The 18180-nt window shown below is 40.7% G+C and overlaps 1 protein-coding gene across 1 annotated transcript; it reads right to left on the reverse strand.

Moving 5' to 3' along the window:
* Nucleotides 1-1206: 1206 nt before the first annotated feature.
* Nucleotides 1207-17406, reverse strand: lpcat4 (lysophosphatidylcholine acyltransferase 4). Its single transcript, XM_080052286.1, has 13 exons — nt 16957-17406; nt 14926-15289; nt 11350-11462; nt 9731-9791; nt 9399-9457; nt 8300-8334; nt 6937-6991; nt 5476-5558; nt 4335-4460; nt 3792-3948; nt 3417-3509; nt 2707-2842; nt 1207-1891 (listed from the first exon to the last, which is right to left on the reverse strand). Exons 1-13 carry the CDS (start codon nt 17044-17046, stop codon nt 1716-1718), a joined length of 1548 nt encoding a protein of 515 aa, XP_079908412.1. The 5' UTR covers nt 17047-17406; the 3' UTR covers nt 1207-1715.
* Between the last annotated feature and the right edge of the window lie 774 nt (nt 17407-18180).

An 18180-nucleotide genomic window follows, 5' to 3' on the forward strand; every position in this document is an offset into this window, starting at 1 on the left:
AACCCCAAAACTGTGTTCAAAGACGCAGCAACAGAGCAAATTAAGCGCAGTAAAGGGAACTACAACTTGGGACTTTTACAAATTAAGGTCACAAGCTCAAAAGCCAAATGTGCCGAAAAGGACAGTGATTCATTCAGAGGCAGACGAACCAAAGCGTCCCCCTTCTGACCCCAAATCAAATCCAGACCAGGAAGTAAGTGTGAAAGGTGAAGACGAGGAGGCGGAATGTCCAAGCCTCCTATTGAGTCCGACAAAAAGGTCCAGGCACGAATGTGAAACCTCCCTACGGAGCCCAAGAGTTCAAAGAGGTACTCGTTCAACAAAACACTTTATAAAAGAATCAGTAGAGGAAGAATTGCCAAGTGAGATAGATGCAAAAAGCTGTGAGAAAACAAAAGATTTAAACCCAAATCTGTGTCTAGAGACGCAGCAGCAAAGCAACTGTAGTGTAGTTGAGACGGGTCTACACGGAGGAGTTAAGGGAATTGAAACTTGGGACTTTTACAGGTTAAGGTCACAAGCTCAAAAGCCAAATTTGACAATGATTCAAGCGAAGAAGAATTCTCCCGAAGCAACCGATCGCCTATCCGACCCCAAGACAAGTCCAGAGCAGACACGTTTGAAAGGTGAACATGATGAAGAGGAAGAATGTCTGAACCGAATGTTGAGTCCGGTGAAGAGACAGCGGCATGAAGAGAGGGAGACGGTGGGGATCGAGACAGAAATATCGATCGGGAGTCCGACTAAAAGAGGAAGGCGAAAGAGCAAAGTGGAGGTTAACTTGGAGAAAGGCAAAGACGAGGTGGTGGTAGTAGATTGTAAACCCAACCCACCTGTAATGAGAGATTATAATAGGAATGCTAAGGATGGAAATATTTCGGGCGTAGCGGCTGTAAAGAAAGCTCATGAAGGCTTCAAACCCACAGCCATGAAAACCAGATCAAGTCGTGACCCAAGTTTACCTTTCACGAGACAGGCACGGGTCTACGCACAACTGTCCACAAAATATAAAGATTTTATTCTCGGTAAAACAAACGGACGACAACGACGGCCAGAGAAGGAGAAGAAAGGAAAGGCAGTAAAAGGGAAAAAAGTGCTGAGGAGATTCGGGAAGATGGATAATTAATATGAAAAGCCAAGAGATGCAGAAGAGAAATGCACAGGTCGAATGATGAGAGAAAAAAAATACATAAAAACTTATTTAAAATGAGTCACAGTTTAATTGTTAAATATAAAAAAAACATGAGAATGTAAGAATTAATTTCTTTAAAATAAACTTTGATTTACAGAGTCTTCACTTTCGTCTTGCACATGCCATTGTCCCGTTAACAAAAAAACATTAAACGTACTGTACACAAGAAGGAATTCTATAAATACAACATTTTTTTTAACAAAATATCTGGAAGGTACACTGGTAAACGTGAACACAACTTCAAGTAATATATATAATATACATTTATCTTGACACACACACACACACACACACACAGTGGCCATACTTTAAAGTTATTTCATGATGTTCTATTGTTTTGCATGGCTGACTGAAGTAAAATGTTACAGTAACACATTTAAAATAAATCCGTACATCCAAACTCACACACAGAAACACATACATACACACACGCTAAAAAAATACAATACTTTGTCATCGATTATTATGGTTCAATTTGTCCCATTAGGATTCCAAATACATAAAAATCTAACATAAGAAATCCTCAATCCGTCTTGTTCTTGCTGTGGAGCGTTCCGTTGCTGTTGTGCACGTTTCCGTTTTGGTTCACAGCGTCCCCATTGGCCAGCGGCAGCTCGGGGCCCGCCTCCTCCGGCTGCAGGTACTCGTTCACTACTCTCCGATAGGTTGGGTGGGCAGTCAGCACTCGCACCAGAGATTCTGTGAAAAACAGGGAAAACGTAATGAGTTTTTTTTGGGGCATTTTTATGCTTCATTAGAAAGTTTGGAGAGACAGAGGTGAAATGGGGCAGAGAGGGGAATGACATGCAGAGAACGACCACGGGCTGGATTCTAACCCATGGTCTGCTGTGAAGAGGACTGAACCTCTATACCTCTAACCACTACACCACAAGAACCCCCATACGTAATGAGTTTTTAGCCTTTAAAACAAAATCTAGCTTTGACTATTAAAAAGAAAACCTAAATAAACCAAACCCTTAAAAGTCACGGCAATTTCAGTCATATAAAATGTGATTACAGGGAATGACAATTCAGTGTCCTTAAATCAAGCAAAAGTTTGATGGAGGCTGGTGCAACTCGTCACTGGCGTAAAAAGGTTTTTATTGTTCGAAATGACTTGTGATGATCTAGTCTGTTGTCCCGCTAACATATAACACTAGGTTGTGCTGCTGAACTCATTACTCACCCTGGGTTCCAAATCACATACTTTTTCTTTTTACTACACTACATACTAAAGTACAGGAGAGTATGAGGGCCACAGGAGAGAAAAGAAAAAGAAAGAAAATCAGATAAGGAAGATTTATTTTCATTATGTCGAAAAATGTCAAGAATAAAGACGAATACTGCTAAATGCAATTGGAGTTAGTGGGGCATCCCGGTATTTTTCGGCATACTGCAATTGACATGCATGTATTGGGACATCCTGAAACTTTTTCTGGCATACTAAATAGTAGGGAATTATGGGTATTGGAACGCAGGGATTGTCTTAAAACTCATTCATGAGGGACACTGACCTTCAGTGAGCCGGCCCTGGTCTGAGGCCGTAGCGTAGAGCTCAGTAGTGTTGCGCTGATGAGCTCCCAGCAGCGCCTCCATGAGTTCAGACAGCTCCTCTGCATTCACACTGCCGCTGCACTCTCTGGCAAACAGCTGGAACACACAAACAAGGAAAAAACCATGTTAAAAATGTGCACTATGCAACGTTAGGGTGTGTCAGAGAAGTGAACATTTTCAAAGGGATATTCTCACAACTGTTTAAACAAACTTTCCTCACAGGAAAATGTGATCCCTGGAACACTGTTTGAAGTTAGAAAGATACCTGAAAAGTTACTGTTTCACAGTTGTTGTTTACAGCAGCAGGGCCCACAGTTTGGTATACAAACTTATTCTAGTCTTACGCTTGGTTCCACATTCCTCAAGATAATTTAGTTTTGATTTATGATAATAGAATTATTCAATACTAAGAATTACATGTAGAGTCAATATGTTTTGTAAACTAACTGCAGGCTCTGCAAATGTAAACAAATCCCCCTCCTCTGAAACTACATAGTGCACCTTTAAACAACAGCAAGTAAAAAGGTCATAATAACAATGTGACACATGGGATCTCCTGCATGTCGAAGGTGTTCATTGTTTAGGCTAGAAATAACCCAATAGAACTTAATAATAATAAGATACTCAATTTAAATAGCGCTTTTCTCGCACTCAAAGCGCTTAAACCTACAGTGAACGCTGTGTGAAGCAGCGCCTTGAAGCCGACGCGTCCTGATGAAGCAGCAACACACAAGTAGATCTGTCTGAGGTCCACCGTTTGGTCCTGAAGGAAAACAACACAAATAGTTTCACAAGTTTTCAGATGCAGTTTTACTTGATATTTTCTTATGTTCAATATGATTTTGGTTACTATATGAATAACAAAACTAAGAAGCAACAATCTTAAGATGGTTTGATTTCTTTAGTTATGTGCTAATTCTCACAATCCAAAGCAATCTTTTTAAGTTTGTTAACAACAGTGAAAAAAAGCTTTTGTTTTGATGGATGCATGATTAAGCTCTCGCAGATGAGAGACACACACACACACACACACACACACACTTACCTTTGAATACAGAGCACTAATAGCTTTGACTGTCTTTACATCCGTCAGCCCGAGAATCGATGCAAATTCCTCTCTGCTGGCTTTAGACGCCTGCTCTCCTGACCGACACCTGTCAATCATTCTCTCCAGTGCTTCATCCACTTCCTTCGATCCCAGACTGTGTGTGTGTGTGTGTGAGTGAGTGAGTGAGTGAGTTTGTGTGAGAGAGAGAGAGTGAAAAATATTTGTTATTATTTTTAACATCTGTTATACTTTGTTAATACCATTATCCACAATACTCATGCCAATAAAGCTTTTTGAATTGTAAAAGAATGACATGAAGATGGTGAGGAGAAAAGTAGAGGGGGGCGCCCTTAGCTCAGTTGGTAGGGCGTCCCCCCCCCATGGGCCTCGGCCAGCAGCAGACCCGGGTTCGATTCCAGCCCGCGGTCGTTCTCTGCACGTCACTCCCCTCTCTGCCCCATTTCAACTCTGTCTCTACACTATCAATAAAGCATAAAAATGCCACAAAAAGTAGAGGGTATGAAATAAGGCGTCTCTTACCCTTTCAGATATAACAGTGAAAGCGTTTCGCGGCCTGGAAACTCCACTGGGAGAGAGAGACCGCCCAGTTTGCTGACGGGGATTCGCCCCTCCATCACGTGATCTGTGGCGGGGATTCCTAGAGCCCTGAAGCAAAGCAGAAAGGTTTATTTAGAATATGTGAAGCCTCTGCTGTGTGCTGGTTAGATCAATAGTCCTGTTATGTTGGCAGAATTTCTTTAGATGCAGGATATTAATATTGATATGTTTCGTTCTGCGTTAGGGGTTCTAGGTACTTTGTCATTTTTTTGTTTACTTGCATACATAAAATGCATACTGTCATTCAACAGTGCAAAACAAACAATAAACTATCAGACATATAGAGCTACATATACGTAAAAAACGTAAAATGTTCATTTTGGCGTCAGAATGAACTGACCAATAGAAACCATCCGGTTATGAATACAATACCAAGTTCTCAAATTTTTAAACTTTTTTAAATCTGGTAGTTCAGCTACTTTAGGAAGATGGAACCCGGTTTACTATTGTGCGTGACACAAAATCTAAGAAATAAGCAATAACAGCTGTTTTTTCTAATACCTCCTTATCACCAAAGTATATTCGTAAAAAAAAATTAAGGGCATTCCGTTAAATAAATAAATAAATATGGCTCTTTGTTATCATCTAGTGGAAGTTGTGGGAAAGTACAACATCTGCAAACTGTTCTGATCACCCATTTGATTTGATAAATATTTACTGTCCCCGAGGGGCAATTTGTTCTGCATTCAGTAGTAAAAACAATGTCACACAACAAATAATCATAATAAATACAAAACACAGAACATAAAAACATGAAATTCTAATAATTGACTTTGTATAAGAAAGACAAAGCTGCTACCCTAGTTTGTTTAGCCACCCAAAATGATGTGTGTTTTGGTCCATATTGAGAGAGAAGGACTAGTATTAGAGCATTCCCTTGGCAGAACTGTTTGTTCTAAATCCCAGCAGCAGTATACTCTTCAGATAAAAGTTCAACAGCACTGCTAGGAATTTATACTATTTTTTTTGTGTCAACAGACAATTTTAACATTTCCGTAGCCAACAGAGTAAATCTGGGAGACATAAATCATTAAAACAAAAGACCGAATGTTTTGCTACTTACTTGGCCATGAGCTTCTGGACATTGTCCGCGTACAGACTGGAGTTGTTCTTCTCCTCCTCTGAAGGCATGTAAACCGGCAAGAACTGCAAGACAACAACACCGTTTATCTTGTGTACCATTTTTGCACGATTTAGTATTTACTTAATGTAATTACTGTTTATCTGCATGTTATTATTTATCTTATTATTATTGTTGCTGCTCCTATTGCACCGTGCGTCAGAGACAAACGTCATTACATTACATTTTATTTAGTTGACGCTTTTACCCAAAGCGACTTCCATTAAGTGCATTCTACAATGAAGGTACAAACTCAGAACAACAGGAATCAAGTAAGTACTATAGCTTCAAATAAACCAAACTACAAAGTGCTACATGTAAGTGCTACAGATGTAACAAGTGCGATGTTGTGTTTAAAAAAAAATAATAATTTAGTCAAAGTACAGTCTGAAGAGATGTGTTTTAAGGCTGCGGTTTAAGATGTGTAAACTATCAGCTGATCTGACGTTAATGGGGAGCTCGTTCCACCATTTTGGAGCCAAGACAGCAAAGAGACGGGATTGTAGTCGAGTGACTAAGTGATCCTCTGAGTGAGGGAGCAGCCAGCAGATTGGCAGATGCCATTTGGACTCTTATGTAAGCCTGCATATTCTAAGGATTGACAATAAAGTTGACTTTACTTAGACAGCCAGCCATTGTTTTGTTTTGTTAGTTTTTTTTCTTCATTTTGAGTCACAGTATCAGGTAAAAGGTGAGACAGGGTGTTCATGAGATGTGTCACGTCCTAGAGACAACGGTAAAAACACGTAACTTCATTTTTTGAACGACTTACACACCAAACCTTTAATGAACTGATCTCTCCTGTTTGTCTGAACACACCCACTAGTGAGGAATGTCATCAGTATTGTGTGGCTTGGTTGCAGCGGTTGCCACGCCCACCAGCTCAACTGAACACACCCCAATACACTTGTTATCACTTCAAAACACTGCAGGTCAAAAACAAATCTAGCAGGTGTTAAAAAGGTGCTACGAGGAACTTTTAAATATTTCTGAAACAGTCTAATTTTTCCTCTGATGATAATAAATGACCTGTATCAGCAAACGAGACCAACAGCTGGTGTAGTAAAAACACAACTTATTTTGTCCGAAGCGGGTGCAAGACTTAACACAAACGTGATTTTCATCTGAGCACTTTTAAGTTACTAAATCTTTGTATTTTGTACTTGATAGAATAGTTTTTTTTTTTTTTTTCCATCAAGGTTTCACATCCAAAATAATCAGCACAACCTCAGGTAATTCTCTGTCACTCAATGAAATCTCGTCTGCACTATAAAATGGAAAATTTGTCCATGAAAAATCATCAAAACATTAATTTTGTCATGTTTCATTAAGGAAATATGTTTTTTTCTGTTTGTTAGTAGTTAAATCAGAGCAGTGAATAGACTTGGTCAACTTTAGACTCACCTCAATTGTCATGTTGGTGTAGAACTGTGTAAGTGTGTGCCACAGCGCCTCGTACCTAGGAGGAGGAAGAGGAAATATTTAAATTTAATGTTGAAATATCAGCAGTCATTGTTAGCGAGAAGAAGAAAAAAAAATGCATCACGAGTTCACTGAAGTCCTGGGCACGTGCCGAAAATATTTTAGAAACGTTAAACCATTTTTACAAAGATGAAAACTGCTCCAGGGGCGCTGTACTATGGCTGAACCCTGCGCTCTTACACCCTACGAAGTGCGGTAACTTGAGAGGGGAGATGAGAAAAGACCAATTTTATGGTGCCTTGTGTAAATTGACTAATAAAGATAACTTAACATATTAAACCTGTATCTTTAGATTAGTAACCAATTCTATTTATTTTCATTTTCTTCGGTTTAAATCAGCTGAAACAAACAGCCACCATAGAGCAACATGATTTTGATTTAATGAAGTTAAAAAAAAATTCCTTGGTGACTACAGCTGGTCATGTCAACTACAGCCATGGTAAATAAAATGTAAAATGTGTTTTGGTGCATGCTTTTATACTATAACTTGCAGCACTTGATGAACGCATGCACACAAACAGGTCTATAACGTATAATTTGGCCAAGATTTTAAGGTGGGCCATTTGTGTAAAAATTGCTATTATCATATGTTATCTAATATCTATAATAAAGTCAAATATTTTCTGGACACCTTTTTAAAATAAGGCAGAATATACAACAAGGGGAGGGAGGGATTAAGGTGAGTTTAAAGATATATTTTTTTTTGGCATTTTCAAGCTTTATTTGATAGTACAGGGTTGAAATGGGGAGACAGAGAGAGAGAGAGGGGGAATGACCTGCAGTAAAGGTCCACGGGTCAGATTTGAACCCGTGACCACTGCAATGAAGGCCGGAGCCGATATGGTACGCGCTCTATCCACTACACCACCGGAGCGCCCCAGGTGAGTTTAAAAAGTTACAATAGATTGTTAAATAATTTTCCAGATTTACATAACTTCCTGCTTATGTATAAACCCGTTCTTTTACTATGTAACCAAAGGCTTTGTGTCTACTCCATCCGGCCAAAATCAGCATACTATTCAGGCGATTCTGACCCACAATCCAGCGTGCTAAGTGACATCACATCGACGCAAGAGGCAAGATCAAGGCGCAATGTTATGATGAAATAAATAAGTAAAAGTATGTCCCAATAGTATGCCTACTGCATGCTAACTAGATTATTTTTATGGTCAGATGTAGTATGTAGAATAGAAAAAAAGAAAGAGTATGTGATTTGGAACGCAGGGAAAGTGACCTGAGGAAATGCACAATTGAATAAAAAAAAAAAACGGACGGAGGAACTTACCAGGCTGTTCCTTTGTATGTCCAGCGAGTGGTATCCTGAGGAGGGAGAGCCATAAAAACACAGTGATCAAACAGTGGACCACACACACACACGGGTGTAGAGTTCTTTTTTTAAATATTTTTTACAACATGTATAAATTCTAGATAGATTCACTTTTATACACCCTGCAGGAGCCAGTATGCAAACACGCGAGGCCTAAATAAACATAACAGGCCTGCTCATAAACATGCCTTCAGCGCTATAAAATGCAGGATAGTTTAGTAATGTACACACACTGTACTGTACGTACCGAGGCAGTGACAAGGCAGACGTGACATGAGGGTGAGCTGTGTGTGGGAACAAACTATGTCCTGTGCTGCATGTGCACAGGTATGCTGTTGGTCGACTTTGAAACATTCAGCTGCTGTTCTATTAATAGTTCTAAACCGTTGAGGGTTTTTTTTTTTTAAATGGACCTACAATTCAACCTTTTTACATGCAGTAAGAAAAGGGCTTAATCGACTTCTACATTTACAAACCTTTTTTAATAATAAAAATAATAATAATTTTGTTATATTTTTTTCTTCAATAGCTTATATTTATTATACAGAAGCTCATTGTATTTGATCTGATTTTCCATTTCATATCAAATTAAAAATCCTCATACTAAAGTTTTGTGGACTAACTTCTAGAGATGCTGTGGGGGTAAATTGGACATTATTAAAATCAGGGTTTTTATTAACTTTTTGTAAATCAGTGTTTGTTTGATTACAAAACCAACATTAAAAAAGTACCTTGCTAGTGTTCAGTTAAAATTATTAAATAAGATCCTGAGGGACCAATGAAAAATGAATAAATAAAACATAACTTAACACTTTATTTTTTTACTTATTTATGTAATGTTGTGAATCTGTGCGATCGAAATAAACTAAACTGAAACAGTTAAGTTTTTTCTTACTATAAAACCTTGATATCATGGCCCCAAGTCTTCAGAAAGTAAGTCAAAAGGTAGTTTTTAACAGTTGCCCTTTTAACAGTAAAAAAAAGTGACATGTACATGTATGTGCATGTACCACTTGTGGCATGTTTACAGACCCGCCGATCCAGCAGCTTCACTCACCAGCTTGTTGGGGTAACGCAGGAGAACAGGTTGGACTGGGACGCCAGGTAGAAACGCACCTGGTGAGAAATGAAAATCACATGAGACGAGAAAGAAAGAAAGAGAGGGAGAGAGAGGGAGAGAGCGAGAGAGAGAGAGAGAGAGGGGGAGAGAGAGAGAGAGAGAGAGAGGAGGAACTGGAATGAGACAGTAGGTCTTTAAAAAAAACTGGCAGCTACACCCTTTCAGTTACATTGTTAATGTTTGGTGCAATTGGCAGTAAGACATTGGTACGTGCCACAGAGTCAGGTATGAATAAAAGACAGATGGGACTCAATGCAGCCAGTACTCACCATGTTTGAATTTGATGAGAGACTGGCCGTTAGTGGTGGTGCCCTCTGGAAACATCAGCATCTAGCCAAGAATGAAGAAATGGGATTTATTGAGTTTAGAAGTTAATATATATATTTAAGATTATTATTTTTTTTTTTTATGCTTAGATAGTTTGGAGAGGGAGGTGAAATAGAGAGAGGGGAATTACACGTAGAGAACGACCACGGGCCGGATTCTAACCTGTGGTCTGCTGTGAAGAGGACTGAGCCTCTATGGGAGGGGGGGGGCGCTCTAACCACTACAACACAAGCGTCCCCGAATTTAATGTCTTTGATTAACAGAGCGAGGATTTAAAGAAAAAAAAAAAACTTATATCCAATCTGACATGCGTGTGGTAAATGTACAGATGGTTATAAAAATAAAATAAAATAAATCACCTACATCTTCATGGTCTGTGCATGAAGCCGGACCAGAGGTTACTTTCGCCTTTTTATTAAGGATTGAAAAGGTGCAGTCCGTGATTGTGGGGAACGCGTGTTGTCAAAATCAGTGAATATCTTCTCACGATCCACTACCTAAAACGTACTAGCTACGGTGGACCCTCTTTGTTTACATACCAGTTAACAGAGCATAGGGCATGTTTACAGTACGGACAGGTACAGAGTGGATCATGAGGAGATATTCACTGATTTTGACACAAAGTGATTTTGACAACAAGCTTTCTCCAGAATTGCTGACTGCACCTTTACGGATGCAGTAAGAAATGTGCGTCGCTTAGCTCAGTTGGTAGGGCGTCCCCCCCCCCCCCCCCCCATGGGCCTCGGCCAGCAGCGGAACCGTGTTCGATTCCAGCCCGTGGTCGTTCTCTGCATGTCACTCCCCACTCTGCCCCATTTCAACTCTGTCTCTACACTATCAATAAAGCATAAAAATGCCCAAAAAATATCTTAAAAAAAAAAAAGTATGTCGTCGTCCCCTTCTCAGCTAAATGTCTGTATCTAATCTTGATCAGCTGTTTGCTGCTGCTCAAGAAGAGATCTATGAAACAGAGTAGATCAGCCAATGGTTTTATAAACTGTTTCAACTGTTATACCTGTCACTACCGGCAAAGAGAGATTAGATGAGTTTGATAGGAATTTCCACTTCTGTAAACTAGACTACAGCCAAGATGGTGGCAAACGGCGGCAGTTCAGTTTCAGTTTATTTCGATCAAAACATATTCACAACATTACTTACATAAGTTAAACAAATTCAATAATAAAAAACACACAAAATAACACAAAGTTGTCATCGTAATTTATATATTAATTTCTTATAAATAGTGGCGAAGTGTGTAGGGCGGTGGTCCTCTGGAGTGCAGGGTTGGAGGTTCGATCCCCCGTCTCCCCGCCACATGTCCCTTGGCAAAGAGACACTGAACCCTACATTGCTCCTGATGGTTCAGAGAGCACCTTGCGTGGTAGCTACTGCCATCGGTGTATGAGTGTGTGTGTGAATGGGTGAATGTGGTAAGAAATGTAAAGCGCTTTGGGGCTGAGAAAATCGGCTAAAGAGCGATATAAGTCAAGTCGGTTTTATCGCCTAGCAAGGTGAAGCAGGTTACGTTGTCATCGAGTGACAGATGGTTCTGACATCTCACCTGCGGCCAGTAGCCGTCGGAGGTCAGTCTCGCTGTAACCTGGGCGATCGCCTTCTTCCTCGACTCTGGATCCTTTCTGCTCACGAGCACCGACTGGTTGAACTCCAGCAGAGCTGAAACACACACACACACACACACACACACACACACACACACACACACACACACACACACACACACACACACACACACACACACACACACACACACACACACACACACACACACACACACACACACACACACACACACACACACACACACACACACACACACACACACACACACACACACACAGTTGGTTCTTTGTTTAGGTTGCTTACACTCTTTTTTTGGTCATGTCACTTCAGTTTTATTGGCACATGGGTGTGGTTTAAAAATTCCAGGGCCCGGTTTCCAATATAAATGCAAAAATTGAAATACGCAGCGTAGCATTTTGTACAAATGTTAAACATATGGCTCACACGTAGTTTGTTTACACGGGCAAAAACATCCTAAACTTTACATGCCTGCCTTTAGAAACGTAGAAGCTAGGGATCTTATTTGCAAGTCAAAGTGGGAGGTCTGTTGTGATATTTTCTGTGTACCATCATCATCATAGGATAATGTGTGTGTGCCGGGCGAGGAATTGACAAGGCAGACGAGACATATTTTGATTGTTTCCGTAACATTATCATGTCCTCAGTTATCATTTGTTAGTCCGTCTTTTCAGTTAATAAAAAAACACTCTCAAACTACACGCATCTGGACTCTTGGATTTGACAGAAAGGAGCCCGCGTAAACCACTTCTTTGGAATGCAGTCGCTACACACACCCCAATATAAATAAAAACAGTTCCACAAGAACACAAATCCGACCCAGAACAAGAGGGGGGAAGTGCCAGAGCAGTGAGTCCATTGTTTATCTTGAGACTTCCTTGCATAATACTCCTATTTTACCCGGCCCCTCCCTCTCACATGTTACTCCTTTGCCCCAATATAGTAGATATGCTAAACCAGTGCGGGAGATTTTCCATGTGTGAGCACGCAATAAAACTGCCCTTTGGCCACAGATAAACGATTGTTGCTGCTGATATTAGAAACTGACCCTGAGTTCCAATCTCCATACTTCCCTACTATCTAGTAGAGTATTTCCAGAAAAAGATTTAGGATGTCCCAATACATGCACATCAATTGTACTATGCTGAACATACTTAAATGCCCCACTAACTCCCAATAGCATTTTGGAGTATTTGTATTTATTCTTGACATTTCTGGACATAATGAAAAAAAAAATCTTATCTTATCTGATTTTATTTATCTCCTGTGGCCCTTAAACTCTTCTGTACTTTAGTATGTAGTGTAGTAAAAAGAAAAAGTGTGTGATTTGGAATGCAGGGACATTGGTTGACGGTTATGTAATTGAGGCCCCTCTGTAGTCTCTACAAGTTCCATGTTACAAACGTGACTGATGTTAACAAACGACTCAGTCCTGCCTGATTGTAACTGCCAGCGCTACGTTTTTCTGGCACGGGGAGAGCTCCATTTCCTACCATTTATCAGTGGCCATTGCCAAAGTAAAAAATTAACACTTGCACGTCCAGCCACAGTGAATTTCCATTCTCTCTTTTTTTCCACTGTTATGTTCCTAAATGTACACACTACAGCCTCCATTCCTCCACTAGGAAATTATGTCAATTCAAGGGGGAGGGGGAGGAATGGGCAGACGTGAAACGGAGTAAAGTTTCAATGCTTTTAAGTTGACATAAACTTCTGGTAATCGCACACACACAAAAAAAAATCAATAATCAAAACCAAACGATATTAAATTTATAGTGATACAAAACAGAAAAAAGCAGCAGAACTAATGTTAATCAAGCAATAACAATACTTCTTCCTGCTTAAACCTGCAGTGTGTAGAATTTTGGGTTTTATTTCCTAGCAGATTTTGTAGAAAATAATTATAATATTTTTTAGAATTATTATTTTTTCCCTTAGTAAGGGTCTCATATATGTCCATATTTCTCCATACTTTGGACCAAGGCCTTGTCACCGCCATTTTGGAAGTGTCATAGTTGGAATGTCATCAGGTGCATTGTTTAAAATTTAGAATTGTTCTTGAAGGCCACTGTAGCTTCTGTTATTATTCGAAAGGGTTGGGGTTACCCAGGGAGCGTTGCATTCTAGAACTTTCTTGATGATGTCATATTACACACTGCACCTTTAAATAAACAATTATTTGATCACAAAATTGCTGTTGATTAAATCAACCTATCAGCATCCTAATCATGTCAGCTCTTTTTAAATGATGCACCACAGAATGCTCCTGTGTGTGCGCGTGTTTAAGGTGTGTGAAGGAAGTTCTGTTAAAGGGACACTGTAATGTGACATCATCAAGAAAGTTCTAGAAAGTTCTAGAATGCAACGCTCCCTGGGTAACCCCAACCCTTTCGAGCTACAGTGGCCTTCAAGGACAAGAACAATTCTAAACAATGCACCTGATGACATTCCAACCAACATGGATTCCTCCATACGACTTACCCTCTCAATGTAACATTAATATTTGTAATTCTCCGCTCAGGAGGATAATTCAGATTATTGGCAGAGGTGATTTTACACCAATGAGGACATATTTATGAATGAGGATATTGATTTTAGCTAATAAATTACTTAAAATGTTACACAGTGTCCCTTTAAGGTTGGAGGTCAACTCAGGTGGAAGAATATTTCAGGAGACTTGGATGAATTATGAAGCAATATTTATTACAGACTTGGCCAAGGAGAACCGGACTGCAACTCTTGTGACTTGCACTTAAATTCTGACAAACTCATGCTTAGAGCTGTGTTTTAACCTCTCGCTATCTCTACCACCTCCCCGGCTCGGGCACCAGGCGTACCCATGTTTTGGTGCATAGCTGAACACAGTGAACAATAACATTCTGGAGTAGAAGGAGATGAGACTTTATCTATACAACTGACCTAAGTGTCTCCTAACAGGCTCCAAGGCTGACCTAGAGTCTGTGAGACAGACACACAAGATAGGCATATATGACCTATTCATCTTCACCATTAATATTACAACTAAAGACCCAAAATTCCCTCACAAGGTGCAGTTCTGGAAAATGCTTTTGGTCAAATCAGTGAATATCTCCACATGATCCACTGCCTGTCCATGCTGTTTGTGCGCTGACAGAAAAATATGTGTTAATACACAGCTTAGGCTCTGTAAACAGGTATGTAAACAAAGATGCCAACCATAGCTAGCAACTTGTCTGTTTACAGAGCGCCTACACTGTGAATTGACAGCCCTGGTCAAATGATGCGCCGAAGAAGGCTCCTGTGTGTGAGTGTGTGCGTGCGTGTGTGTGTGCGTGCGTGCGTGCGTGTAAAGGTGCAGTCAGCTATTCTAGAGAATGCCTTTTGTCAAAATCACTTTGTCAAAATCAGTGAATATCTCCTCACGATCCGCTACCTGTCTGTGCTACATCAATCACTGACTGCACCTTTAACTAAACCCCACCCCATCCCCTTTCCCCCACCCCATCCCCTTTCCCCCATCCCATCCCCTTTCCCCCACCCCATCCCCTTTCCCCCTCACCTCCTATGACCGGAATGCCCACGTTCTCGGAGCGGGACACCACGGTGGCGAGCTCGGTCTGACAGAGCACCATCATGTCCAGGAAGCTGCTGTGTGGGGCGACCACCAGAACGGGGGCCTCTTTCAGGTCCGCACGCCGCCCTTTGATCTCCACCCACAGGAAGCCCAGGCAGAAGAACGCCGCCCGGCTGAGATACTTCACGACGGAATGGAACATCCAGCGACGCCAGCCCGTGATTGGTCGAGAGCATTCCTCGTCAGACAGGCCGGCCGTGCGAAGCCGCGCGATTGGCCACGAGGTCAGGAAGAAGAGGGCGCCCAGGAAGATGCGTATGGGGAAGAGGACGCTGCCCAACACGATGCCCTACGGATCAGAGGAAGAAGAAAGGGGTTCATTTTAAAATGCATGGCTCTCTCTTTTCTCCACTTCTTTCTGAAAAACTTGTGTTCAAAAACCATAGTCACATTTTTCTGGATATCAATCAAAGTCTCATACTTGTCTTTAGACCATGTTCTAATAGAATGGAAGTTTTCGCTTTTCAAAACGCCTCCGAAATCGTTTTATTTTCAGTTTTAGCCATTAGGCGTGTAGCCGCTAAAAGGAGTCGTAGTGAAACAACCGTTGCTTCGGCCGGCCCGGCCTCCGATGGCGGGAGGAATATTCGTTTATCACTATATTACTTTACAACGACGGGGTGTAATTTAAAGATTACATACAGAGAATCATCGGGGATTAGTAATTTATACTTCCATGGTCGATAAACAATCCAACTGTGCTCGTCCCGCTTAGCTTAATGCACGGACATATTATAACGTTACACTGCTCGAGAATGAAACGTACCCTGCGCGTCATGCTTTAGGGGCGTGCCAGGCTCTCATGAAAGCAGTATGGCAGCTTCCTTGTTGCTTCTCTGCGCCAATGAGCAGCTTTCATAGGATTGAATGGGCGCCATGTTTCAATACGGTGTCCATTTCTTTATATGTCCATGGGCCATCTGTACCGTGCCCAAGTACTGGTAAGTTTGTCCCCTAAAGTCTAGTTCGTTTGACCAGTGTGGGCAATCGTGCTTGGGCACATGGTAGACTGGGAATTTTGGAAGGCGGGACTTAAAACTGAGCGTTTCAGACAGAGGCTGAAAAGAGGAGATTCAGTAATGGCACTATGAGAAATGTAAGTTTCTTTTGGACAGGACACTACACCTTGAAAACTGTTTTCTAGTACAGTCGCAAATTACAATTTTAAACATGAAAATTTGCATTATATGGGACCTTTAAACAAATCTCTAGCCAGTATACACAATTCTAAAGCTTTGTGACTTCTGATTCCAAACTACAATACTGAAGAAATTGCTTAATATGTTTTGTTTACACATGTCAAGAAGATTTATGTCTGCTGTAGCCTTGTAGCCTACTTAAAAAGTGGGAGACAGTTCAATGGACTGAATAATTTGGCAACCATTTCAGCATCCATTAGTGTGTGGGTGAAAATATTCCTATCATTATACTAATGGCACGCCATGCATGTCGCCAAGCCCCGTCATAAGAGTTGTGCAACTCCGTGGTATGTTGTTGTCATGTCTGCCTGTGTCTATCCGTGTACAGTTTATGACTCGGCTGTTTTGCATTAGACAACAACGCAAGCACAACTAGCCTATTTGTTCCCTTATGGATAGTTTCTGGAGAAGAAAAATGCAAACTCGCTCGTATTTAAAACGGAGAACAGAATTATGAAGAAGACTAGGAGTCAAAACAGACGTTATAGATGTAGCACACGTATTTCACGGACTCGTTTTCAGTTGGACTTTAGTTGACGGGCTGTTTTGAAGACAAACGCAATGAAATTACATCCTGATGATCTTCAGGTGGCAGATTTCGGGGAGCTAGGATGAGGCTCTTACTCATCGCTAAACCCAGCTGCGACATAAGCCTTTTTTGGATTAGGGCCAGTTGTTCAGCCTCTCTCCCCTCCATTTTCCCCCAGCCATTTATAATAAAAACATTGATACTTTTATGTATTTTTTTTAACATTACCCTTGTCCTTTGTGCGCGGGTCAGCTTCACCTCGTGGATCATAGGATGTGGATACTCTGGCGTTGCCGAGTGACAGTCGTACCTCTCCATGGCGACGAGGTCAGTCAGAATGTTCAACAAAAAAATTATAATAATAATAATAATAAAAAGGTGATTTTAAACTCCCTTATCGGTTGAAAAAAGGCAAAATGTGGACGAAATATGATGTTCGCGTGTTGACACTACCCTAACCCACCAAATAAACGTTGTGTCTCGCGCAGTTAAAATGTAAAAATAGAACGTTTTCTTTAAAAAAAAACGGCTAAAGAGGAAGCAACAGTTGAGGCTGCTGTTGACGGCCGAAAAAAACAACGGAACCAGCACAATAGACGACGATAAACTGGATAAAAGCTAACTTTTCAGGCTTCTATCCACCACACGCTGACGAACAAACAACCATAGCGTATCTGCTTTTTTTGTAGACTCTCCTCTTAACCTGTCCCGCCCCCTTAACTGCCTGACCGTCCTGCCCACCGCCACAGAGCGAGGGGATGGGGGTGGGTCCATGGGGGTGGGTTTGGCAAGTCCAACCGGTCCCTGCTGAAACCTGAAACTATCAACATTTAGGGACATTTTGGGGGATTCAAGGTATGGAAGCCCATTTGGGACAAAATAAGAAAAAATATTAATTGGAAAAAAATTAATATAGCCTAGGACCTAGGTCAACCCATAGTGTGTCCAAAATGTAAAATATAATTTTAAATCCTGCGATGTATTTATAGCCTACCACATTTTGTGTCTGAAATAGCCTAATGATAAAGCTACATTGTCAAAAAAAATGATAACCCTAAATGTCAAAAATGTTGACTCAAAATGATGAGAAATTAAATAATCTTTCTCATAATTATGAGTTTCTACCTCAATATTTTGGCTTTGAAAATGTCAAATTATAACATCCCTTCAGTCTTTGAAGAATGTATCTGATATAAGAAAGGAATGTTTGAAATAGCTATTAGCCTACATAACATACATGTTTAAAGGAGAGATAAAAGGGTTGGGTTTCTTGGTTATCAAGCTTTCAAGTACTCGACTCTCAAGTTTTCCCTGTGCCCTACCTCACTGCTTTTGTTCCTCTGGCTTCTGATACCAGTTCCAAACACACGCCCAGAAAAAACATTTAAAACATTTAGAAACCCATAGAGAAGAGAAACTAAGCAAAATAAGAGGGTCGACAGTTCATGAGGT

Source organism: Ammodytes marinus, assembly GCF_949987685.1.
Source record: "Ammodytes marinus genome assembly, chromosome: 23".
In the NCBI taxonomy this organism is placed as follows: domain Eukaryota; kingdom Metazoa; phylum Chordata; class Actinopteri; order Uranoscopiformes; family Ammodytidae; genus Ammodytes; species Ammodytes marinus.

What these genes read in the sequence shown, in the direction of transcription:
- lpcat4 (XM_080052286.1), bottom strand. Translation starts at nt 17,046, where the DNA reads ATGGAGAGGTACGACTGTCACTCGGCAACGCCAGAGTATCCACATCCT. An exon ending in CCGACGGCTACTGGCCGCAG is followed by an intron (nt 9,792 to 11,349) that starts GTGAGATGTCAG and finishes ATTCTTGGCTAG; the next exon opens with ATGCTGATGTTTCCAGAGGG. An exon ending in CCAGGGCCGGCTCACTGAAG is followed by an intron (nt 1,892 to 2,706) that starts GTCAGTGTCCCT and finishes TGTTTTTCACAG; the next exon opens with AATCTCTGGTGCGAGTGCTG.